This window comes from Amblyraja radiata, chromosome 34, assembly GCF_010909765.2.
Source record: "Amblyraja radiata isolate CabotCenter1 chromosome 34, sAmbRad1.1.pri, whole genome shotgun sequence".
Lineage (NCBI taxonomy): Eukaryota > Metazoa > Chordata > Chondrichthyes > Rajiformes > Rajidae > Amblyraja > Amblyraja radiata.
Genome location: NC_045989.1, coordinates 2741204 through 2768743, shown reverse-complemented (window position 1 = coordinate 2768743; position 27540 = coordinate 2741204). Strand labels below are relative to the sequence as shown.

General features: G+C 45.6%; 1 protein-coding gene across 2 annotated transcripts in view; it reads left to right on the top strand.

Moving 5' to 3' along the window:
- ntrk3 (neurotrophic receptor tyrosine kinase 3) overlaps window positions 1-27540 on the top strand; it is a 999514-nt gene that overhangs the window by 508209 nt on the left and 463765 nt on the right. For both annotated transcript variants that reach the window (XM_033050347.1, XM_033050348.1), the window contains exon 6: window positions 9671-9813. In XM_033050347.1, coding sequence (XP_032906238.1) covers window positions 9671-9813 — 143 coding nt within the window. The remainder of the gene's footprint in view (window positions 1-9670; window positions 9814-27540) is intronic.

Genomic DNA, 27540 nt, shown 5'->3' with positions numbered 1-27540 from the left:
AGTCGTTTGTCACATCAGGAAAATGTAAATCAACCCCAAATTTAAATTAAGAACTTTAAAAGAACCATTACGCGGCATTTTTGTTCTTTGCGGTTTTCAATTTGAATTGTTGAATAATTCAAATTAAGCACCTTTGAATTAAAAGTAGTTGACAATATCTGCATAACTGATTTGTGCAACTCATCTACATTCTTCTGCTGCTTTTTATCTGCAGGCACTTTTATCTATTTTTGTCTGATGTTTGCAAGTCAACAGGTTCATCGTGATATTGGTTAGTGCTAAGAATTCGAGAAGGAAAATGCGGGTTGTTATAGCACTTGTAATGGAGAATCATTCCATGGTCACAGGAGCACTGTAACAAACACGATGCATTTAAACAGTTGTTTGGAGGTATGACTGAGTCTTAAAGGAGTGGAGAGAAAAGATCCAGATCCAGAGAGGTGTAGGGAGCAAATTCCAACACCTGGCAGCACAGAGCAAGAGACAAGAGTGTTTTATTGTCACACGTCCCAGATAGAACAATGAAATTCATACTTGCAGCAGCACAGCAGAATATGTAAACATAGTACACTGTAAACAATATAATAAACTAGAGAAAAAAAATTCTATGTAGTTCAGGGCTTATTTGAGGTTGTTATGTTTAATAGTAAGATTAAACGAGAACTTACCAGTTTGAAGTTTGATATTTATTTTATGAGGAGTAACGTTGAGGGATTACGTGAAGACCCCGCCAGTACGCATGCGTGTCAATCTTCAAAGCAGCGGTGTGAAATCACAGACAACAGTAATGAACTGAACATAGTAAGATAAGAGAAATAGGATACTAGTTGAACTTTATGATCGAGGGTGGGCGTGGAGGGCACGTAATCCCTCAACGTTACTCCTCATAAAATAAATATCAAACTTCAAACTGGTAAATTCTCGTTTAATCTTACTATTTTACTTCGGAGTCACGTGAGTGACTACGTGAAGATTTTAAAGCAATGTGATTTCATGCTGTGGAAACGAGTCCAGGCGTCATACACTGCATCAGTAGGCCAATGATGAGTGAACATTAAGAATGCATTCAGACATGACATAGATATAGACATGTTGATGCTATTAATGAACAATAGTGGCAATAGTAACCTCCCTCAACCTGGAGGAAGTATGAACCATACCGAACCTAGAGTTGGCAAATACCCCTGATCTGGCAATAGGCTTGTTCTGAATATTTGGACAGATCAATAGTTTGACCATCCTGCAACCGCTAGGATGTGGTGCATCCCTGCTGCTGAGGTATAGCGGTCCTGGTGGAGTGAGACTCAATGTCAATGTACACTCCTGTATATGCCAGACCCATATAACCATCTGGAGAAGGTTCGTAGTGATTCCTTCTAACGAGGTTTTATGTAACTAACAATATTGCTGTCAGAGCCTATAAGGCTCTTAGGAACCTTGGCATACTGGTGTAGATGTGTGATCACACGCAACCCAAGGTCCATGGGATATGCAACTCTAGTTTGGTCTTGTGTCCCTGTCTAATCTGCTTGACTAATCATAAACAAAAAAAGTTATTATAGCCCGCAGATATGATCATCCTATCCAGTGTTGCAATGACTGGACCCATAGCGCTGTACTCAGTGCCATGGCGTAATCACTAGTATGTGAGTATGACCATGGGCAGGGATGTTGCTGGTGCCCATCGGTGAAGTGACGTAGTACAATGTTAACAACCCATATCTCTGCGTCCCTAAGCCTGGGAGGTTTTAAGTTGACGATACCTTCATATTCTAGATGTCAGAGGGTGAGACCGGACAGAGTGGTTTATGTTCTCCGCAGCCATAAAACTGAATTTCAATGTGTCAGTCATCTGTGCCGTGTTAAACTTAAGGAAGCATAAACAATGCTTCCCATCTCCTATGCAGATTGCTGCTATTTGGTGCTATCCCTGCAATCTGTAGTGAGCACTCTTAACGCTCATGGTTTGACAACCCGAGCCGCAGGAACGATCTCTCAGTCTGTAAGTCTATGAATTGATTATATCATGCAGAGGATGGTTTCAACATCACAACTGAGCCAGGATCTATTTTTTCCGGAAATAACCATGTAAGGTTTATGCTCATTCTTCGCGTCAGCTGGAGCCATAGGTTTATAACCCAGGCAGGCATTATGAAAACCCGGAAGCGGGAATCTTGCTGAATTTTGCAAGACCCGTCTATTGAGGCCAAATGGAGGAAGACATAAAGAACATTCCTCCCTAGTGTTGCGAGAATGCATCCTTCGCCACTAATATGCCTCGTTCACTGTTGATTGAGCCTGGATGCAAGCATCTCAATAGTTAGTGTTCCATAGATCCACAATGTCATTAAATACTTTGTGATCACACATTCATTCTGTGTTGTCATTGATTTTGCATAATAATACACCAGTGCTAGATGCGGTTTGGTAAAAATATCACCGGATACTTTGATTTGATAGTACCTTTGTGATTAACATATACCACCACCAAAGTGTATCACCTTGGACTTGTGCATGCAGTTTATGCATATCCACACACCCTTGAATGCACAAATGCACCTGGTGTCCATTGGCAGTTGATACCATGACTGAACACTTGATAACTCATGCTAATCCCATCTGCCTCCATAACTAGAGATGGTATTAGTAAATTACCCATCTTTGGGCAATAACATCAGTTTGGAAATGACTGAAAATTTACGGATGAGAGGATTTAGTGGAGCAAAGCTGTCCATCATTGTGACTTTGATAGTTTCAGCTAAAAATAGCAGAGGTCTAATTTTTTGTCTCAGAGCTGATCCCAGACAAATAAATGGATGATTGTATCGCAATAATCAATAGTTTCAGTTGGTATCAACTTAATTTAAATTTAACTGGACGGGTGTGAACCAATTTCTCAAATATAGTTATGTTGCTGATAAGGCTAATGTTCAATATCATCCAGATTGGCCATGCCACTTATTTGTTAGCTCTGTGCAGTCGAAGCATTGTTAGTAGTGATTTTGTAAATAATCTGGAAACTGGAGTTAGCCCATTTTGCAACGCCGCTGAGTGTCTCATTGGCTCATCCAGTTAAATTCAAATATCTTCAACCCTGTGAGCGGATAAACTAATCTTATGTTATCCCAAACCAGTGTAAATATTCAAACCAGTTTAATATTACCAACTTGTATCCGTGACAGGAGACATCATCGCTGTGGTTCCATACCTTTATCCGTATGGGAGGTCTTATGCAACCCGACCCAGGAGCTGCCTCAAACATATGTGCATGATTTTGCACCTGCTCCTGGGAGGTAGAGGAGCTCGAGTACGGGGTTGGCGCATCTTCCAGGAAGGCCGTTCTGGGCTGTGGCCTAAAAAATACCTTTGTCCTGGTTGTACGGCCTTCAAGCTTTCACCAGCTTCAGGTCATCGTGGTTTGCTGGTGGGTGCGTAGGAGTGCTGCGGTCTTGCGTAGAATGTGAGGTCTTGCATGATGATGTGGCCTTCCTGAACCCGACGGCCACTCGTTGAGCTCCTGCTGCTGGTAGTATTGTTCCTGCACCCCCTGCACACTTGTGGTATCTTCAGCCAAACCCCTGTCTTCAGAGTCAGCCAAGAAGTGACTCCTAATGCTCCCCTCTGTCGAGGGAGATGCATTATGCAGCCCTCAATAAGGTGCTGCCTTGGGCGTCCTAGGACCCCATGGTGACTAGACTCCATATATCGGAGCATGTCACATTGGAGCTTCTGCTCCATCAACCGCTCCATGCGGGATATGCGATCACAGTTGCTCCCGCCGGCGGTGAGTCTTCACAGCCCGACTCGTCCGAGTCTTCGTCCTGTCCGACTTCTGCTTGGCTTTCCCACCAGTCTGAGGTGTCGATTCCGACTGTGCAGGTGCCAGGTCGGAGACTGCTGATCAATAGCGATCCAGGTACAGTCTACCGCTGCTGACTGCCCACAATTCCGCGGTCCTCCGCAGTTATTCTGGATGCGGTCCATTCCTGTAACATATTCTCACAAAATAGCACAAAACGACCTTCGAGTAAGGAATTTACCTGCATGTCCTTTTTAAACCTTCTGCTGTGGGGCAACGCTCCTCCCGAGCCTGGTCTCGTGGTCGTAGTTTGTTACAGCTGGGGTTCCCTCTGTGGTCCTTGTAGAAAGGCTTCCATTGCAAGTTATTTCACCCCGAGCTTTTTCTCCGCGATGTTCTCCAGTCGGGGCTTCTCTCCCCCCTCCCCCCGATCTGGGTATCCCCGCAGTAACTGCAGCCGGAATATCCCCGCGGTCCCTATAAAAGGGATAGCCGCGATTTACAAAGTCGGGGGGGGGGGGGGGGGGGGGGTATCCTGCTTCGGTGGGGGGGGGGGGAGGGGGTATATGAGGCCGCTGGTTTTACTGCCAGCGGCTCAATAGGCGACTTACCGCTGTCCGCTCCTCGCATCCTGCAGTCTATGGAGCGGGTTCCCCAGGTGCCCCTGGCACCAATATGAAGCCACTGGCTTCACCGTCAGAGGCTCGAAGGTGAATCCGCCGCCGCCCGCTCCCCGTGTTCTGCGGTCTCCGGAGCAGTTCTGCAGGTGCCCCCGGCACCAATATAAAGCCACAGGCTCTACCGCCAGCGGCTCAAAGCGAATCCACCGCCGCCCGCTCCCCGTATTTCACGGTCTCCCGAGCGGGTTCTCCACCAATATGAAGCCGCTGGTTCTACCGCCAGCGGCTCAAAGGTGAATTCACCGTCGCTCGCTACCCGCATTCCGCGGTCTTCCGAGCGCCTAGGTCCGTGGGCGAAATTCCCCGTGACCGGGGTTCCCTGAAGTTCATGACTGGGGTCTCCCCTCCGTCCCAGCTTTGCCCCGGACTTTTAGCGGGACCTCTAAGTAGAGGTTCCTGCAAGAAGATTTAAACCTGAAAGTTAAAAAAAAAACTTACCTCAGGTCTGTTGCTGGCAGGAGAATCACGTCCACCCTGCCAGTCGTCACGCAATGCAATAGACGATATGACATGCATGCGTACTGGCGGGGTCTTCACGTAGTCACTCACGTGACTCCGAAGTAAAATAACTGGACGTTACAGTGTTCAGGCTCCTGTACCTTCATCCCGCTGGCAGGGGTGAAATGAGTGTGTGGCCGGGGTGGTGTGGGTCTCTGGTGATGCTGGCTGCCTTTTTGAGGCAGCGACTCCAGTAAATCCCTTCGATGGTGGGGAGGTCAGAACCGGTGATGGACTGGGCAGTGTTCACCAGTCTTCACTCCAGGGCATTCCTAAGTGAAGATGTGGTTGTCAGTGGGGGGTTACCTTTGACTATGCTTAAGAGGCTGAACCTCAAGGAGCTCTGATATTTTAAAGCGTTGAAAGGTTGGTCTCTATTACAGGAAGGATGTGGAGGCTTTGGAGATGGTGCAGAAAAGGTTTACCTGAATGCTCTCTGGATTAGAAAGTATTAAATACAAGGAGAATGATCGAGTTATACCACACGGAAACAAACCCTTTGTCTAACTTGTCCAGGATGACCATATCCCTCAAAACTATTCCTATCCATGAATCTGTCCAAGTGACTTTGCACTCATGCAAGGATAAGACAAAGTTGGGGGGTTTTGTTCTGGAGTGCTGAAGGCTGAATGGAGACCTGATAGAAAAACATAAAATGATGTGAGGCATAGATAGGGTAGACAGAACCATCATCCCAGAGAAGAAATGTCAAAGATTGGAAAGCATATATTAAGGTGAATGGGAAAAGCTTTAAGGAAATGTCCAGGGCAAGTATTTTTACACGGAGAGAGGTGGGGTGCATGGAATGTGTTGCTAGGGGTGATGGTGGACATATAATAGTAACTGAAGAGGCATGTGGATATGCAGGGAACTAAGGGATAAGGATCATATGCAGGCAGAGGAGATTAGTTCAACTTAAAGTGCGAATATTGTGAGGCAAAGGGCTTGTTCCTGAGCTGTACTATTCTATGTTCTATGTTTTTCCATTTCCCTCCACAGATACTGCCTGACACATTGAGTTCCATATAACCATATAACCATATAACAATTACAGCACGGAAACAGGCCATCTCGGCCATACAAGTCCGTGCCGAACAACTTTTTTCCCTTAGTCCCACCTGCCTGCACTCATACCATAACCCTCCATTCCCTTCTCATCCATATGCCTATCCAATTTATTTTTAAATGATACCAACGAACCTGCCTCCACCACTTCCACTGGAAGCTCATTCCACACCGCTACCACTCTCTGAGTAAAGAAGTTCCCCCTCATGTTACCCCTAAACTTCTGTCCCTTAATTCTGAAGTCATGTCCTCTTGTTTGAATCTTCTCTTTTCTCAAAGGGAAAAGCTGATCCACATCAACTCTGTCTATCCCTCTCATCATTTTAAAGACCTCTATCATGTCCCCCCTTAATCTTCTACGCTCCAGAGAATAAAGACCTAACTTATTCAACCTTTCTCTGTAACTTAGTTGTTGAAACCCAGGCAACATTCTAGTAAATCTCCTCTGTACTCTCTCTATTTTGTTGACATCCTTCCTATAATTGGGCGACCAAAATTGTACACCATACTCCAGATTTGGTCTCACCAATGCCTTGTACAATTTTAACATTACATCAGTTCCTCCAGCAGTTTGTACTTTACTCTTAATCTGTTATTGAGTGAGTGAAGCTTACAAGGAATTGGTGGCAATGGGGAAGGAATTGTTCAAATCATACAATGAAAGGAAGGGATTGAGGCCAATTGATATCTTCTTCAAAAGGCTAGCAATGGGACAATGGGTTAAGAATATATTATGAACACAGTTTACAATTTACAGTTTAGTTTATTGTCACATGTACCGAGGTACAGTGAAAAGCTTTTTGTTGTGTGCTATCCAGTCAGTGGAAAGACAATACATGATTACAATCGAGCCATTTACAATGTGTAGATACATGATAAGGGAATAACGTTTTGCGCAAGGTAAAGGCAGATCAAGATAGTCCGAGGGTGACCAAAGAGGTAGATAGTAGTTCAGGACCGCTCTCTAGTTGTGGTAGGCTGGTTTAGTTGCCTGATAACAGCTGGGAAGAAACTGTCCCAGAATCTGCTGGTGTACGTTTTCACACTTCTATACCTTTAGCCCGATGCGAGAGGGGAGAAGAGGGAGTGGCCAGAGTTCCACTCGTCCTTTATTAAGCTGCTGGCCTTGCTGAGGCAGCGTGAGTTATAAATGTAGTCAATAGAAGGGAGGTTGGTTTGTGTGATGGTCTGGGCTGCGTCCACAATTTACTGCAATTTGTTGCGGTCCTGGATGGAGCTGTTCCCAAACCAATAGGAGAGATCATCAGCTCTTCGAGCCTGCTCTGCCATTCATTACATTCATTAACAGCTGCGGCCCACCTGCAGTCCGTCTGTTTTTTTTTTCTTTATTTTTGTTCCTTTGTCATGTTTTAGTTAATTGTGTTTTATTAATTTGTGTATGTGTGTGGGTGGGGTGGGAGAAACATGTTTTGGTCTCTTCCTTCGCGGGGATGCGACTTTTTTTCTGTCGTATTCCCCGTCTCCATCTGCGCCGAGGCCTGATGGCGGAGCTGGCGGCCTCGGAGCTGTGACAGTGGCGGCAGCGGCAGCGGAGACCCGACTCGGCCTCGGAGCTGTAGCGGCGGCAGCACCGGCAGCGGCAGCGGAGACCCGACTCGGCCCTGGAACCGTGGCGGCGGCAGCAGAGACCCGACTCGGCCTCGGAGCTGTGGCGGCGGCAGCGACCACCCACGGAGTTTGAACCGGCCCGTTCACGGAGCACGGTTGAGCCGCGGGATTTACCATCACCAAGTGGGGTCACAACATCTGGAGCCTGGATCGCCTCGGCGCAGAGGGAGAACAAAGAGGGAAGAGACAGAGACTCCACAGTGAGGAGGTGTTTGGTGAACTCACTGTGGTGGATGTTAAATTTGTGTTTTTGTCATTTTGTATTATATGTATGACTGCAGGGAAACAAAATTTCGTTCAGACGGAAAGGTCTGAATGACAATAAATGAATCTAATCTAATCTAATCTAATCTAATCAACTCCATCACCGTTCTTCCACCTCAGTACTATTTCCTAATATCTATCCCCAGATTACCTTAACAACCAGAAACCTATCCGTCTCTAATTAAATGAACACAAGGACTGAGCCTTCGTATCTCTTCAGGGTAGAGTATTCGAAAGGTTCATCGCCACTCAACGAAGACATTTCTCTTCAGTCTAAAACAGTCCACTCTTCATTTTGAAGCTGCAACACCTTGTCCGAGACTGTTCAACCATGGGGAACATCCAACCGCATCGAACTTGTCATGTCCATAACACAGTTCAAATTCACAACTTGTTCAAAATCTGTCTCACGTTCAACTTTAATTTATTTTTGTTCAATGCCTTAACGTTCTGGTCGCCCCATTACAGGAAGGATGTGGAGGCTTTGGAAAAGGTCCGGAGGAGGTTTACCAGAAGCCTGTCATCCCAGCTTTACCAGAATGATGCCTGGTTTAGAGGGTATTATCTACAGGGAGAGGTTCAACACATTTGGATTGTTTGTTCTGGAATGGCAGAGGATGTGAGGGGATCTTATCGAAGTGTATAAAAACATATATAATAGGCAAGACAATCAGAAACTTTTTCCCTGGATGGAAAAAACAAATACTAGAGGGCATAGTCTTAAGGTAAGAGGGGCAAAGTTTAAAGAAGATGTGCAAGAAGATCTTTAAAGTTTAAAGGAGATGTGCGATTTGCACAGAATGTGGTGAGTGCAGGGGGGTGGTTGAGGCTGATATGATAGTGGCGTTTAAGAGACTTTTGGATAGGCATGTGGACATGCATGGATTGGAGGGATATGGATTATGTGCAGGCAGATAAGATGTGTTCTTGGCATTATGTTCGGCATTGATATTGTGGGCTGAAGGGCCTGTCCTGTACTGTACTGTACTGTTGTATGTTGTATATTCTAATAGCCCTGTCCCATGGTGTGAGTTCATTCCAAGAGCTCCGCCGAGTTTAAAATAAATCAAACTCGTGGTAAGCACGGAGAATGAACGTAGCGGGTACGTCGGAGCTCGGGGACGTCTCTTAGCGCTAATGGCAGGTACTCGGGAAGACTCGCTAACGGCAGGTAAGCACGGGAAGACTCGTGAAGACTTTTCAACATGATGAAAAATGTACCGACGAGTGGCCATTACCAAAAATCTCTGAGTTCAGGGCAAACTCGGGAGAGCTCTTGGAATGAACTTGGACCATGGGACAGGGGTTTTACTATAATCCTTCAATTTCAGCCTTGTTCTCCTTGAGAATCTCTGAAATCCATTGCTGCACTAATGGCAGTCACATCTTCAGCTGCTGAGGAAATCCCTCCCTAAGGATCTCGTTCTCCTCTTTCATGCACCCCCTCCTCCCCCCTTCATAATTAACGCCAGCTTCCCAACCCAACCCCACCATTGCATCTCACTGTCTGAGCGATTGTTCATGTCGCCTGCTATCTCAATTCTTTGATAAACTTATTGAGAAACTCTTTGGGAAGTTCTTGCTACCAATACGCTACGTAAATGGAATTCAAATATTTTTTTCTCCTGTTCCTGCAATGCGCCAGGTATCAAGTCCATTGAATTTGCAAGCAATGCCCAATGCTGGATGTGACTGTGATTTCTCTCTCTCTCTCTCTTCTCTCTCTCACGTGTAGAGTTGCCAGAAATCAGCGTGAGTCACAGTAACTTATTGGTGAAGGCCGGAGAGGATGCGGTGGTGACTTGTAATGGATCAGGTTCTCCTCTCCCTGATGTGGATTGGAATGTCACGCACGTCCACTCCATTGGTATCCACCAGGTAAGAGATGGATTGGCTTGTTGGTGCTCACACCCAAAGATGCTATAGCGGAGCAAGATAGACCACTACTTCTAAATGCAATGGGCTGACGTGTAGCACGCAACGGAGCGGAACGTGGGCCTTTTTTTCATCCATTTCAGTAACTCGACCTGACCCGACCCGACCCGACTCACAGTGTAATCAGCGTTGCGGGGAAACTATTTGTGTAAATAAATTATAATTCTGAAAATGAGGAGAAGATTTTTACCAAATAACTTTTATTTTTATGAGGATGTTTCCGTAACCGGCTTCCGTCTCCGCACTAGTATCCTACGGGGTCTTTGGTGCAGAGACAGAAGCCGGTTACGGAAATGGGGCCGAAAATCACCCATGAATCTTTACCCATGAAAATTACCCATGACCGTACTACGTCCTTTTCGTGGGGTGATCTATCTTGCTCGCTATAGGATCTTTGCTCACACCCACCTCTAGAGCAAGACATCCCCAAAGAGTCAACAAAGCACCTGATGCCTCTCAGTATCTTCTTCTTATCGAGTCCACACATAAGATTAGAAGCTGTTCAGCCAGAGTTGAACACACTTCTCGGCATCTGCACACAATGGTGTCTGTCTTGTTGCTTCTTGTGCGTGGTGGTGGAAAGATTGGTGGAAACAGGGCCCCGATGTGAAGGCTCTTCCCTTGACCCTGCCTCTCAACTATGAGAATGCAGGAGTGTTTAGTTTTGTTTAGGTTTGAGATACAGCACAGAATCAGGCTCTTTGGCCCACCCAGTCCACACCAGCGATCCCTGCACATTAACACTATCCTACACACACAAGGGACAATTTTACATTTATGCCGAGCCAGGAATGTGGGAAGAAACCAAAGCTCTCGGAGCTATCCCACACAAGTCACGGGTAGAACGTATAACCCCGGGACCTGGGGCTCTGGTGCTGTGAGGCAGAAACTCGACTGCGGTGCCACTGTGCCGCACCAGCGAGCGGTAGCCAATTTGTGCCAATATTCTCCAGACTGGATAATGTTCAGATAATCAGATTTATTCATGTTCAGGGAGGGTGGATATTGACCAACTCACCTGGTAGAACCTGCCTGAGATCTTTCTTCAAATAGGAACAATGATTCTGAGAGGCAAGGGGGGAGGGTGGGTGCCTTTGGTTAAGATGTTATCTGAATCGCAGCAATTTTGAGAATACTGTACATCATTCTCTTGCTACCACACTGCAGAGCCAGCTTAGCTTTTCGGATCATGTCTTGGGAGTGATACTTATAGCTATTACCCTATGATTCAGATAATAGTCACTCCACAGAGCAGATTGCATGCCCTATTTGATAGAGTCATAGATTCATAAAGTCATAGAGTGATCACCGTGGAAACAGGCCCTTCAGCCTAACATGCCCACACCAGCCATCATGTCCCAGCTACATTAGTCCCACCTGCCTGCGCTTGGTCCATATCCCTCCAAACCTGTCCTATCCAAGTACCTGTCTAACTGTTTCTTAAACATTGGGATAGTCCCAGCCTCAAATATCTCATCTGGCAGCTTGTTCCATACACCCACCACCCTTTGTCTGTAAAAGTTACCCCTCAGATTCCTATTAAATCTTTCCCCTTTCACCTTGAACCTATGTCCTCTGGTCCTCAATTCCCCTACTCTGGGAAAGAGATTCTGCGCATCTTCCCGATCCTGTCATGATTTTGTACACCACTATGAGATACCCCCTCATCCTCCTGCGCTCCAAGGAATAGAGACCCAGCCTACACAACATCTCCCTATAGCTCCCTCTAGTTCTGGCAACATCCCCGCAAATCCTCTCTGAACCCTTTCATATATGTATCTTTGATCTCTGCATTGAGAGATTATTTGGTCTCAGAAAGCAGTGACTGCAGTTTTGCTCCAAGACTAAGTGCAGGTATACAAATAAATGTTGTGCAGCAAAGACATCATTAGTTTAGTTTAAGGTCGACAAAAATGCTGGAGAAACTCAGCAGGTGTGGCAGCATCTATGGAGCGAAGGAAATAGGCAAAGTTTCTGGTCAAAACCCTTCTTCAGACTCAGTTTAGTTTAGTTTAGTTTAGTTTAGTTTAGAGATGCAGCGGGCAAAACCGGGTCGGCACCGACCAGCGATCCCCGCACATTAACACCATCCTACGCCCACTAGGGACAATTTTTACATTTACTCCAAAGCCAAATACCTACAAACCTGTACGTCTTTGGAGTGTGGGAGGAAACCGAAGATCTCAGAGAAAACCCACGCAGGTCACGGGGAGAACGTACAGACAGCACCTGTAGTGGGGATCGAACCCGGGTCTCCGGCGCTGTATTCACTATAAGGCAGCAAGTCTACCACTGCGCCACCGTGACTAAGTTCTCCGAGCCCTGATACCACACCTTCTGTTGTGCATAGTTTCAATGTGTGATCCACCACTTTAGAGAAACAGCATGGAAATAGGCCCTTTGGCCTGCACTGAGTCTGCACCGACCAGCGATCACCCCATACACTCGTACTATCCTACACACTAGCGACAATTCACAATTTACACAACCCAAGTAACCTACAAGTAAGTAAGTAAGTAAGTTTATTGGCCAAGTATTCACATACAAGGAATTTGCCTTGGTGCCCCACCCACAAGTGACAACATGACATGCAGTGACAGTTACAAATGACTCAGAAAACACTAAACATTAATAATAATAATAAAACATTAATGATAAAACACCATTGATCAAGCATGTGAACAAACAAAATACCAGATCAAACTTGTACATCTTTGAAATGTAGAAACTCTGTACAGACAGCACCCATAGTCAGGATCGAACCAAGGTGTCTGGCGCTGTAGGCAGCAACTCTACCCCTGTGTAACTGACGCACACCACTCTGAGCATTTAATCCTGCCACCTTATATTTAAGGAGGTTCTCAATGCACTGTTATTATTCCATCTCCCCCACACCAGCCAATTTTATAATCAACTATGCTGTTATTTTCAAGAAATGGATAAAGATTTAGGGTTATCTGACCTCAGTTATTTAGAGTAGTTGATGCCTGCAGATTGTGTTGGATGGGGGAAAGTGGATGGTGGGCTAGTTTTGTTGTCATTGTCCGCTGCATTGACAAATTATGTTGATGACGGTTTGCGAGAAGAGCTGCCTGGAGTCATTGTGCAAAGGCTAATGATATTGTTGAGGTACTGAGGAATCATGCTATTGTCTTGGGTCACTGTTGCTAAAGGACACTATAGCTATCAAGGGTCATCTTTGGCAAGGGTTGTTGGCAGGGGATGTTAATGTCATGGAACCTGGCCGTTGCTAATGGACACTGCTGATGCCAAGGATAACCATGGCACAGTAGAATGATGCTGACAGTGTCGAGGGTTGGTGTTAACATCGGTGCCATAGAGTCATCGTCGTACAGCATGGAAATAGCCTCCTCTCCCTCTCTACACCTCCTCCCTCTCTGCCCCCCCCCCCCTCCCTCTCTGCAACCCCCTCCCTCCCTCTCTGCATGAGGCCAGAGAAAAAACTTTTTCACCCAGAGAGTTGTGAATTTGTGGAATTCTCTGCCACAGAAGGCAGTAGAGGCAATTCACTAGATTAATTGAAAAAAGAGTCAGATAGAGCTCTAGGGGCTAGCAGAATCAAGGGATATGGGGAGGGCAGGCACGGTTTACTGATTGTGGATGATCACCATGAACACAATGAATGGCTGTGTTGGCTCGAAGGGCTGAATAGCCTCTCCTCCTGCATCTATTTTCTGTGTGTCTACGTTTTTATGGGTCACATAGTTGAGGGCAGTAAACGGTGTTAAGAAATTCTGCAAAGTGTGCTCAGTCTCTATTGATCTGTTGTCAATGGTCTGTCGAAGAGCAGTGCATGTAACCAGATTGTTCTGTGTACCACTGCTGTCGTTTGTACATCTGTGCCTGAAACCTGTCTGCCCAAGGAGCAAAGGCAGAGTCAAAGATGGTCAGGGCCAACTCTGAACTGAAATGGAGATGTTGCAACACAGGGAAATGAAATCAATCTCCGCCTGAGGATCAGCTTAGAGCATGGGACACTCGTCAGATGGGATATGCCTGAAGGTGGAATTATTAACAGTTGCTGATAGAGTCTGACCAATGATTCTACTGTTTGGAATTTGCAATGTAGTTAGACTTTAGACTATAGAGATACACTGTGTAAACAAGCCCTTTGACCCTCTGAGTCCCCTCCGACCAGCGATCTTCCCCGTACCCTAGCACTATCCTACACAATAGGGACAATTTACAATTTTTACCAAAGCTAATTAACCTACTAACCTGTACCTTTTTGTAGTGTGGGAGGAAACCAGGGCACCCAGAGAAACCCACGTGGTCACAGGGAGAACGTCCATACTCCGTACAGACAGCACCCGTATTCAGGATTGAACCCGGGTCTCTGATGCTGTGAGACATCAACTCTACCGCTGTGCCACCTTGCAGCCCCAATAAGCATGCAGCATGCAGGTCCAACACAACCCCACTGATCCCTATCATTCTTATGTTTCATGGGGCAGCACAAATGTTCTGCAATTCACTTGAACTAACCTAGGAAAGGTTTCCCCAAAAGAATACAGAGTGCTGGAGTAACTCAGCGGGTCAGGCAGCATCTCTGGGGAACATGGATAGATGACGTTTCACAGAGTGCTGGAGTAACTCAGTGGGTCAGGCAGCATCTCTGGGGAACATGGATAGGTGACCTTTTTGTGTCGGGACCCTTCCCCAGACTGATTGTCGGTGGGGAGGGGGGAGATACGAAAGCTGGGAGAGAGGAGAGGCAGGACAATTAAAGTTGTCCATCACTGAAGAGGTCACTGGAATTTAGAAGGATGAAAGGGTATCTTTTAAAAACATAGAAAATTCTTAAGGGATTGGACAGGCTAGATGCAGGAAAACTGTTCCCGATGTTGGGGTAGTCCTGAACCAGGGGTCACAGTTTAAGAATAAAGGGTAAACCATTTAGGACTGAGATGAGGAAAAACGTTTTCACCCAGAGAGTTGTGAATCTGTGGAATTCTCTGCCACAGAAGGCAGTGGAGGCCAATTCACTGGATATATTCAAGGGAGAGTTGGATATAGCTCTTAAGGCTGATGGAATCAAGGGATATGGGAAGAAAGCAGGAACGGGATACTGATTTTGGATGATCAACCATGATCATATTGAATGACAGTGCTGGCTCGAAGGGCCGAATGGCCTTATCCTATGAGTCTGAAGAAGGGTTTCGGCCCGAAACGTCGCCTATTTCCTTCGCTCCATAGATGCTGCTGCACCCGCTGAGTTTCCCCAGCAATTGTGTGTACCTCCGGCCTTATCCTACACCTATTTTCTATGTTTTCTATGTCCCAGAATCTGTACAGGACAGGCCTCTGTGTGTGGACACAGCCTGGTGTTACTTGTTGAGTTTTAAAGCACTTTCACATGGAGAGAGAGGGCCATTCTCTTAATTACTTTTGCTTATCCACCACCGTTTCTCTGCCTTCATAAAGACCCAGTGAGTAGACAGATTAAGGAACCAAGAAATAGTAGGATCGGATATTTCTTGTCCTGAGAGCAATTTCAACCAGTGTTCAACAAGTCCACTCTCTCTGACAGACAGTTTCAACAATGCCCTCAGTCCATTCTTGAAGCAACACCATTAAATTGCCACTTGAAGCCTCTAAACTATCCACTTCAGTCATTTTCCTGCCAGCTTTGCTCATTACTTGGTCTCTTCTTCAGTAAAAAAAACTTCCCTGGTACTCCAAACATACTCATTAAAAATAATTAAACCACCAGCTGAATCAATTAATGCTGGGATTTTAATTGTTAAACATGTCACATGGACAGTCAGTGCTTCCACACCTTAAAAAAAAAATGTCCTTAAATAGAATCCCAAATTTCCTGGAATTTGATAGTATTTCCTGAAATTCCCCAACTGCGCATGCGCGGACACCGGGCCCATTGCGCACGCGCAGGGAGACGGCGTCATTTTGCGCCCCTACCATGTCACCGGCACCATTTCCAATTGTGACTCAGCTGACGGGCCTCCCTCCCCCAACTGCGCCGGCGCGGATAGTCGTAAATATACTTGCCCCCCCCCCCCCCCAACTCATCCCGTGGGCCGGATTGGACCCCTTTGCGGGCCGGATGCAGAAATGTCCCGAAATTATTTAATTTCCCTAAAATTACCTGAAGACAACCAGAATTTCCCGAATTTCAGGTAATTTCCTTCAAAGTTGAAACACAGAGTGAACCAGGAAGGGAAAAAAACCTGATCTACAGATAGTATTTTCAACTTACGAAGCACAAAATAAAGATTGTATCTGAGGGAATTAAAATTCACAATAATAACATTTGTTTTATTAGGGCCTGAGAGGTTTTTAATCTTTAAGCCGTTAAAACCTCAGGCTTTCGTGTAATAAACCAAAATATCTTACGAGATTAGTATTAAAACATCTGAGATACTTGTTAATTTAACTGATTCCCATTGATTTAATTGAAGAACACACATTGGCGCAGCGGTAGAGTTGCTGCCTTACCGCGCCAGAGACCCAGGTTCAATCCTGACCACGGGTGCTGTCTGTACGGAGCTTGTACGTTCTCCCTGTGACCGCGTGGGGTTTCTCCGAGATTTTCAGTTTCTTCCCACACCAAAAAGACGTACAGGTTTGTCTTTTGGCTTTGAATAAATGTAAATTGTCCATAGGGTGTGCAGAGTGGTGTTACTATGCGGGGATCGCTGGTCGGCGTGGACTCGGTGGGTCAAAGGGCCTGTTTCTGTGCTGTATCTCTAAATTAAACTCAACTGAAAAGATTGCACAACAGTACCGTCCCTGGAGGAGGGATGATTCAGTGTCTCAGGCTGCAAGTCTGTGCGATCCATCCATTTCACAGAGTGACGGCGAGGAATGCCAGTAACCTGCATTCTACACTACAGCAAAAAATAATTTATTAACACTACACGACATTGGTGAGACCACACAGCGTATTGTGTTCAGTTTTGGTCTCCTGGCAATAGGAAAGATGTTGTTAAGTTAGAAAGCGAGCGAGAAGATTTACGAGGATGTTGCCAGGTTTTGAGAGCCTGAGCTATTGGGAGAGGTTCAAGCTATGTGGCACGGTGGCGCAGCAGTATAGTTGCTGCCTTACAGCGAATGCAGGGCCGGAGACCCGGGTTCGATCCCGACTACAGGTGTTGTCTGTCCGGAGTTTGTACCATCTCCCCGTGACCTGCGTGGGTTTTCTCCGAGATCTTCGGTTTCCTCCCACACTCCATAGACGTACAGGTCTGTAGGTTAATTGGCTTGGTAAATGTAAAAAAATGTCCCTAATGGGTGTAGGATAGTGTTAATTATGCAGGGATCGTGGTCGGCACGGACCCGGTGGGCCACAGAGCTTGTTTCCACGCTGTATCTCTACACTGAAGTAAACTAAACTAAACTTTATTCCTTGTAGCAAAGGAGGATGAGGGGTGATCTTATAGAGGTGTACAAAATCATGTGGGGAATGGATAGGGTATATTGACACTTTTACCCACAGTATGGGGAATTAAGAAGCAGAGGACATATTAAGGTGAGAGGGGAAAGATTGAATAGGAACCTGAGGGACAAACGTTTTACAGGGAGGGTAGTGGTTATATGGAACGAGCTGCCAGAGGAGGTAGAAGAGGCAAGAGGCAAAAAGAGGCAACAACATTTGTAGACATTGGGACAGGTACATGGACAGAACAGGTTTCGAGTGATATAGGCCACACATGGGTAGGTGGGACAAGCAAGGAACTGCGGATGCTGGTTTAAACCGAAGATAGACACAAAATGCTGGAGTAACTTAGCAGGACAGGCAGCATCTCTGGAGAAAGGGAATGGGTGATGTTTCGTGTCAAGACCCTTTTTCACAGTCAATCTGAAGAAGGGTCTCGACTGCAAATGTCACCTATTCCTTTCTTCAAAGATGCTGCCTGAGGTATTCCAGCTTTTTGTGTCTATCTTCAGTGTAGATGGGGCATCTTGATCAGCATGGGTAAGTTGGGCCGAAAAGCCTGTTACCATGGTATGACTCTCTTACTCCAACTGTTCAGCGCAACTATCTGGAGAGTGGAATTAAAATGCAAAACTCAACCAGCACTAGAGTAACTGAATGGGTCTCGACTCAGACAGGTTCTGTGGAGAGAATGGACAAGCAACATCACAAGGGGATGACAAAGCTTTTGTAACTTTGTGGGCACCAAAATGTGGCGACACTCGTGAACTGCCGAGGTGAAGTCAGCTGTATGATTTTACCGGGTTGTCCGCAAAACAAAGTATTTCCCAGCCACCGTGTCGCCACAATAAGCATGTAGCATGCAGGTCCAACACAACCCCAGTGTGGTGCACTCATCCCTATCATTCTCATGTTTCATGGGACAGCACAAATGTTCTGCAATACAGAGTGCTGGAGTAACTCAGCATCTCTGGGGAACATGGATAGGTGACCCTTTGTGTCACGTTCCTTCTCCAGACTGATTGTCGGTGGGGAGGGGGGATATGAAAGCTGGGTGAGAGGAGAGGCAGGAAAATTAAAGTCGGAGAGGTCACTGGAATTTAGAAGGATGAGAGGTGATCTTATAAAAACATAGAAATTTCTTAAGGGATTGGACAGGCTAGATGCAGGAAAAATATTCCCGATGTTGTGAATCTGTGGAATTCTCTGCCACAGAAGGCAGTGGAGGCCAATTCACTGGATGTATTTAAGGGAGAGTTAGGTATAGCTCTTAAGGCTAATGGAATCAAGGAATATGGGGAGAAAGCAGGAAGGAGATACTCTGGAGAACATGGATAGGTGACCTTTCCTGTCGGGACCCTTCTCCAGACTGATTGTAGGTGGGGAGGGGGGACACAAAAGCTAGGAGAGAGGAGAGACTGGACAATTAGTCAGAGAGGTCACTGGAATTTAGAAGGATGAGGGGGCATCTTATAGAACATAGAAAATTCTTAAGGGATTGGACAGGCTAGATGCAGGAAAAAATATAATTGAATCATTGCTAGCTCCCACAGTAGAAAGTGCAGTCAAAAGATCAAATGGACTGAATGGACTGTCCCTGTGCCACTGTATATATTGTTTAAGAAGGAACTGCAGATGCTGGAAAATCGAAGGTAGACAAAAATGCTGGAGAAACTCAGCGGGTGCAGCAGCATCTATGGAGCGAAGGAAATAGGCAACGTTTCGTCCCGAAACCCTTCGGGTTTCGACCCGAAACGTTGCCTATTTCCTTTGGGTTTCGGGCCGAAATGTTGCCTATTTCCCTCACTCCATAGATGCTGCTGCACCCGCTGAGTTTCTCCAGCATTTTTGTCTACCACTGTATATATTACTGGTTTCAATCAAGGGAGAACTGTGTTATCCGGTGTTGGTAGAATATTTCCGTGTTGTCTGCTCAGCGTTTGGCCCCCTGCCGATTGGAGTAATTCACTGAGAAAGTGATGAAATAAGAAAGGGTTTGGGAAACATGAATCAATTTGCCCGGCGTGGCTTTTAATAAGTGAGCACATCTTCCATCATTTAAATTAATCCATTTGCGGAGGACCTCAAGACTGACTTGCCGAAAGACAAAAGGCATTGTAATAGACACAGTGTTTACTAGCATTAAGCGGGCAGACACGAGAGATGACATTATCTGCCTGTTGGGGTGAGCAGCAGGAGTGCGGAGAGGAGGATTAAGATGAATGCCGTCGTCCTCACAATTCATTTACTTCTTTTCTCGTTGCAATCACACTGTGAGTCTAATCCTCATTGCCTGACCTTTACTAAAAGAATTAAATCAAGGCAATTTTACGATTTGCAATCCGATGCTTTAATAAATTTGCAGATGCCATCCTCTGCCTAATTGTTGTTTTGATCATTGGTACTGTGTGAAGTTGGTGTGTGGGGATATTATAGAGCTTGCCGTGTGTTCAGTATCTGGGCTCATTTCACATTTTGTGCTGATCTTCCTGCGCGGGTTTTATTCAACTCCTGTTGAAAGCTCCCAAAGCTTCAACGTGCGGCTAGGCAGCATGGCGTGTTAATGTGGGCATCCTGAGCAGTGGGACAAAGCCTTTGTTAAATTAGTTGCTGCCAGATCAGGTCTCTGCAGCCATCCTGAATACCAGCGGGTGAGATAGAGAGACCTCCCCTTCCTGCTTCCCATCACCAGAATCTCTAAACTAAACTCAAAGTGTAGGAAGGAACTGCAGATGCTGGTTCACACTGAAGATAGACACAAATTGCTGCAGTAACTCAGCGGGGCAGGCAGCATCTCTGGAGAGAAGGAATGGGTGATGTTTTGGGTCAAGTCCCTTCGTCGGTCTGAGTTACTCCAGCAGTTTGCATCTATTTAATCTTAAAGTGTGCGGATACGGATGCCGGGTGACTTTAGTTCGAGACTTGTCTGTTTTCGGACATCCAACTGTTTTGGATATAAAGTGCTGGAGTAACTCAGTGGGCCAGCCAGTATCTCTGGAGAACATGGATAGGTGGCATTTCAGGTTGGGACTTTTCTGATGGACAATTTTAATTCTGGAAACCATGCTCTGTCCTTCATCTCCTCTCTCCCACTTTCTCCCCCCCCCCCCCCTCCCCCCCCCCTCCCCCCCTACCCCCCTTCCTACTATGATTAATCTGAGGAAGGGTCTTGCCCTGGAATGTCACCTATCCATGTTCTCCAGAAATGCTGCCTGGCCATTTGTGTCGTTTGGTGTAAACCAGTATTTGCAGTTCCTTGTTTCGACATTCTGGCTCACTGTTCAGACACATCTCTGCCTGGGTTTCAACAACTAAGTTACAGAGAAAGGTTGAACAAGTTAGGGCTTTATTCTTTGGAGCGCAGAAGGTTAAGGGGGGACTTGATAGAGGTTTTTAAAATGATGAGAGGGATAGACAGAGTTGACGTGGAAAAGCTTTTCCCACTGAGAGTAGGGAAGATTCAAACAAGGGGACATGACTTGAGAATTAAGGGACTGAAGTTTAGGGGTAACATGAGGGGGAACTTCTTTACTCAGAGAGTGGTAGCTGTGTGGAATGAGCTTCCAGTGAAGGTGATGGAGGCAGGTTCGTTTTTATCATTTAAAAATAAATTGGATAGTTATATGGATGGGAAAGGAATGGAGGGTTATGGTCTGAGCGCAGGTATATGGGACTAGGGGAGAATACGTGTTCGGCACGGACTAGAAGGGTCGAGATGGCCTGTTTCCGTGCTGTAATTGTTATATGGTTATATGTTATATGGTATCTCTAGCATCTGTATCTCGTATGTTACATACAGTATATCTCCCATACATCTTGAACTTCATGGCAAAGTGTTACATAACCAATAACTTGCTTGTAGGATTTAAACACTTTTGAGAGCGATTTCTAATTAATTTAGCACAGCGCAGTCCCACAAAACCACAAATGAACACAGGCCTGGCCCTACCTATAGAGCACAGTCTCCAGCAGGTTGCAACGTGAATGTGGAAATGTAGCTTCATTTTGTTTTTCATTTTGTCAAGATCTAACAGAATATCAGTGAAGTTTAAGACTGCATTGTTGTAAAGGCTGCACAGACTGTATGCTGTCTCCTTACTAAAAAGGGCAGTGTTTAATGTCCCACAATTCATGTAAACTGAGCTTGTAAATGAGCATTGCTAATTAAGGTAGGGAGATAATTAGGCCATGGTTATGGTTGGATTTTGTTTGTTAGGGATAAATCCTCTTGACTGGAGGATCCAGCCTTCCCTGATGGCACACTGTATGATTATTGCTTGCAGCATGAAGGATCATTTTGGACTTGCTACTGCAGAGTTTCAGTAGTGCCCAAGCTCCAAGGTATTATAGTTCAGTTTAGTTTATTGTTACGTGTGCTGAGGTACAGTGAATAGCTCTTTGTTGCGTTCCATCCAGTAAGCAGAAAGACAATATATGATTACAATTGAGCCGTCTACAGTGTACAGATACATGATAAGGGAATAACGTTTAGTGCAAGGTAAAGCCAGCAAAGTCCGATCAAGGATAGTCCGAGGGTCACCAATGAGGTAGATAGTAGTTCAGCGCTGCTCTCTGGTTGTGGTAGGATGATTCATCTGCCTGATAACAGCTGGGAAGAAACTGTCCCTGAATCTGGAGGTGTGGAGGGTTAAGGCCACACTTTGTCACATGGGAGGGGGATGGGGGTGTTAGTAATAGGTTTGGAGATACAGAATGGAAACAGGCCCTTCGGCCCACTGAGTCCATGCTCGTTCGCGCTAGTTCCATGTTATCCCACTTTGTCATCCACTCCCTACACACAAGGGGGCAATTTATAGAGGCCAATCATCCCTCAAACCCGCGTGCCTTTGGGAAGTGCAGGGAAACTGGAGCCAGGAGGAAGCCCACATGGTCACAGGGAGAACCTGCCACACGCAACGTGCAAATAAAGTATCATTTATTCATTCAAACTCCACACAGACAGCACTGGAGGTCAGGATCGAGCCCAGGTCTCGAGCGGTGTGAGTCAACAGCTCCACCAGGGGCACATGGAGGGATTGGGCTCAGGGGCAGAAGGCCAGTGGTGTCTATCACAGGTTCATAATCAGGTAAAGAGGTAAGCAGGTTCATCGTAAGCAGAATTTATCTTAGTGGATCTCGGCTCTGGTGCAGTGCTCTCAACATGCCAGGCTCTCTTTGCATAGCACAGTCCCACAAACAGCAAATGAACACAGTGAATGATGGTTGGATCCCAGAATAAAGACCACTTTGCTCAAAGGATCGATGCTTGGAGATAAATGCATCTTAATTTGCACATCAATTGCACCTGCTGCACAAGTAGCACAACCTTGCTGAGAAGTTCCCAGTGGAGTTTCCACCATCACTGGCCATCATGGGGAAAGCCCAGTGTATGTGGTGCAGCGCCTGAGTGGATAATGGAGTCCCATCAGTCAAGTCCCAAGAAGTGATCAGTATTGGTTATCAATTTGTAGTCAATAAATGTTCATTCCAGTATTTAAATAAATAATACAAGCACTGTTGGTGGCGCAGTGATAGAGTTGCTGCCTTCCAGCCCTAGAGACCCAAGTTCGATCCTGACCACGGGTACTGTCTGTACGGAGTTTGTATGTTCTACCCGTGACCACGTGGGTTTTCTCCAGGTGCTCAGGTTTTTTCCCACCCTCCAAAGAGGTACAGGTTTGTGGGTTAATTGGGTTGGTATAATTGCAAATTTGCCATTAGTGTGTGTAGGGTAGTGTAAAGCCCTTATCCCACTTAGGAGACCTAAACTGCAACCTCTGGTGACCTTGCCTGCCACCCAAGGTTTCCATGAGGTCACCGGAGGTTTTGGTCACTCTCCCTAATGGTTGAAAGTGGTTTCCGCGTGGTCGAGGCTTCATCTAGTTTGCTGCTATTTTTTCATCATGATTAAAACCGGCCTCGACTAAAAATAGGTTGCCGTTTTAAAAATCCATAATTTTGTATTCGCAGGTCTAGTTGAAGCCGGTTTTCTTCATAGTCGAGGAAGGGTTTCAACATATGCGTGGGAGGTGGTAGGAGGTTGCAGGTCACCTCGACCTTGTTTTTTTTTTTGGGTGGCGGGCAAGGTCACCAGAGGTTGCTGTTTAGGTCTCCTAAGTGGGACAGGGGCTTTAGTGTGCGGGGATCACTGGGCAGTGCGGACTCGGTGGGCCAAAGGGCCTGTTTCCGCTCAGTATTTCTAAACTAAACTCAACTAAACAAGCAATCTCGATTTCTCTCGTGTTCTTCCTGACCCTGGGAATGCAGAGTATCAAGTGCGTTGCCTTTATCGGAGATATACAAAGAGTAGCAAAGGTCACAACTGGCTCTCACTTCTGCCATCAAAGAGCACGCAACAACTCTTTCTGTCACCGTAACAGCTCTGAGTCTACATGAAAGTACGCCATCATTTACACCCAGAGGAAGCATGCCTTTAATGAACCTCGTCGTGCTATTTGTGAGCCTGTATAATGAGACCCACTTTAGGGCCTCGAGCTGAAGCGCTGGTTTCATTCCTTGGATCCTGACCCCAGGTTCACATTCACAGTTCCAGTTATTCTACTTACGTCAAAAAAAAGTCACCAGCACCTGACTAATAACCTCAGCAAAAATAACACATCAAACGCAGGTTTGGATATTCTCAAATCACATGGAACTCTAGGCATACGGATATGCAGGGAATGGAGGGATGTGGTTCATGTGCAGGAGGAGGAGATTAGTTTAATCTGATTTCATATTCAGCATGTACATTATGGGCCGAAGGGCCTGTTCCTGTGCTGTACTGTTCTATAGACAAAGAGGGACTATTGGGGACTACTTTGTAACTGTGTCAGCATCCTGTACGTGGCGACTCTTTGCAAACCTTGTGTATGGTGTATAAAACAATGAATTTCACTGTGACATGTCACATGTGGTAGAAACATAGAAACATGGAAAATAGATGCAGGAGTAGGCCATTCAGCCCTTCAAGCCAGCACCACCATTCAATATTAACATGGTTGATCATCCTACCCTGCTCCTGCTTTCTCCCCATATCCCTTGATTCCGTTAGTCCTAAAAGGTAAATCTACTGTAACTCTCTCTTGAAAACATCCAGCAAATTGGCCTCCACTGCCTTCTGTGGCAGTGAATTCCACAGATTCACAACTCTCAGGGTGAAAAAGTTTTCCCTCATCTCAGTCCTAAATGGCCTTCCCCTTATTCATGAATCGTGTCCCCTGGTTCTGGACTCTCCCAACATCGGGAACATTTTCCCTGCATCTAGCCTGTCCAATCCCTCGTTTTCACCCAACAAACAGCGAACAATGGCCTGGTTCCTTTATCATCGGTACTTTTTTGCATCTTTCATTCATTGTGCTTTATCTCTCCACATCATCATCTGTATCTCGCGTTTCACATATCCCTACCCAGTCTGAAGAAGGGGAATCTGCATTGTAACACTTGTTGATAGACTCAAAAAGCTGCAGTAACTCAGCGGGACAGGCAACTTCCCTGGAGAGAAGGGATGGGTGACGTTTCGGGTCGAGACTCTTCTTCAGACTTGTAACACTTGTAACAGTGCATTCAATGCCGTATCCCAGCACAGGGCTCAATACTTGCTCAGACAATTAATGAGCGATCGTGTGGAGAAAGGGTCAGGTGAATGCTCTTGACATCTAGCTGTGAGCATCCCTCGGGACACAGCTTTGCCCAGGCACTGTTGAGATCGGAGCCAGCTTTTTATTTTTAGATTAGTCAGTAATGAGTTTGCCTTTGAATGAAAGAACATCCTGCATGTTAATTAACCCAATCTGCCCATATAAATTACATCTCGTTAACATAATTAATATATTTTTTCCTAATAAATAATAAACATACTCTCCACGTATTCTCTAACTGAGACTTTGCTTCATTAGTTTTCTAAACCAACATGTAGAGGAACCAATGAGAGAGCAGGCTATTCTAGACTGGGTATTGAGTAATGAGGAAAGGTTAGTTAGCAGTCTTGTTGTGCGTGGCCCCTTGGGCAAGAGTGACCATAATATGGCTGAGTTCTTCATTAGGATGGAGAGTGACATTGTTAATTCAGAAACAATGGTTCTGAACTTAAAGAAAGGTAACTTTGAGGGTATGAGACGTGAATTGGCCAAGATTGACTGGCGATTAATTCTTAAAGGGTTGACGGTGGATATGCAATGGAAGGCATTTAAAGACTGCATGGATGAACTACAACAATTGTTCATCCCAGTTTGGCAAAAGTGCATCGGTGGATAACAAGGGAAATCAGGGATAGTATCAAAGCAAAAGATGAAGCATACAAATTAGCCAGAAAAAGCAGCCTACCAGAGGACTGGGAGAAATTCAGAGACCAGCAGAGGAGGACAAAGGGCTTAATTAGGAAAGGAAAAATAGATTATGAAAGAAAACTGGCAGGGAACATTAAAACTGACTGCAAAAGGTTTTATAGATATGTGAAGAGAAAGAGATGAGTTAAAACAAATGTAGGTCCCTTGCAGTCAGAAACAGGTGAATTGATCATGGGGAACAAGGACATGGCAGACCAATTGAATAACTACTTTGGTTCCATCTTCACTAAGGAAGACATAAATAATCTGCCGGAAATAGCAGGGGACCGCGGGTCAAAGGAGATGGAGGAACTGAGTGAAATCCAGGTTAGCCAGTGGTGTTAGGTAAATTGAATGGATTAAAGGCCGATAAATCCCCAGGGCCAGATAGGCTGCATCCCAGAGTACTTAAGGAAGTAGCTCCAGAAATAGTGGATGCATTAGTGATAATTTTTCAAAACTCTTTAGATTCTGGAGTAGTTCCTGGGGATTGGAGGGTAGCTAATGTAACCCCACTTTTTAAAAAGGGAGGGAGAGAGAAAACGGGGAATTACAGACCAGTTAGTCTAACATCGATAGTGGGGAAACTGCTAGAGTCAGTTATTAAAGATGGGATAGCAGCACATTTGAAAAGTGGTGAAATCATTGGACAAAGTCAGCATGGATTTACGAAAGGTAAATCATGTCTGACGAATCTTATAGAATTTTTCGAGGATGTAACTAGTAGAGTGGATAGGGAAGAACCAGTAGATGTGTGTATCTGGACTTTCAGAAGGCTTTCGACAAGGTCCCACATAAGATATTAGTATACAAACTTAAAGCACATGGTATTGGGGGTTCAGTATTGATGTGGATAGAGAACTGGCTGGCAAACAGGAAGCAAAGAGTAGGAGTAAACGGGTCCCTTTCACAACGGCAGGCAGTGACTAGTGGGGTACCGCAAGGCTCAGTGCTGGGACCCCTGCTATTTACAATATATAATAATGATTTGGACGAGGGAATTGAATGCAACATCTCCAAGTTTGCGGATGACACTAAGCTGGGGGGCAGTGTTAGCTGTGAGGAGGATGCTAGGAGGCTGCAAGGTGACATAGATAGGCTGGGTGAGTGGGCAAATGCATGGCAGATGCAGTATAATGTGGATAAATGTGAGGTTATCCAATTTGGTGGCAAAAACAGGAAAGCAGACTATTATCTAAATGGTGGCCAATTAGGAAAAGGGGAGATGCAACGAGACCTGGGTGTCATGGTACACCAGTCATTGAAAGTAGGCATGCAGGTGCAGCAGGCAGTGAAGAAAGCGAATGGTATGTTAGCATTCATAGCAAAAGGATTTGAGTATAGGAACAGGGAGGTTCTACTGCAGTTGTACAGGGTCTTGGTGACCCTGGAGTATTGCGTACAGTTCTGGTCTCCAAATCTGAGGATGGACATTATTGCCATAGAGGGAGTGCAGAGAAGGTTCACCAGACTGATTCCTGGGATGTCAGGACTTTCATATGAAGAAAGAATGGATAGACTCGGCTTGTACTCACTAGAATTTAGGAGATTGAGGGGGGATCTTATATAAACTTACAAAATTCTTAAGGGGTTGGACAGGCTAGATGCAGGAGGATTATTCCCGATGTTGGGGAAGTCCAGGACAAGGGGTCACATCTTAAGGATAGAGGGGAAATCCTTTAGGACCAAGATGAGAAAAACCTTTTTCACACAGAGAGTGGTGAATCTCTGGAACTCTCTGCCACAGAAGGTAGTTGAGGCCAGTTCATTGGCTATATTTAAGAGGGAGTTAGATGTAGAACTTGTGGCTAAAGGGATCAGAGGGTATGGAGAGAAGGCAGGTATGGGATACTGAGTTGGATGATCGGCCATGATCATATTGAATGGCGGTGCAGGCTCGAAGGGCCGAATGGCCTACTCCTGCACCTA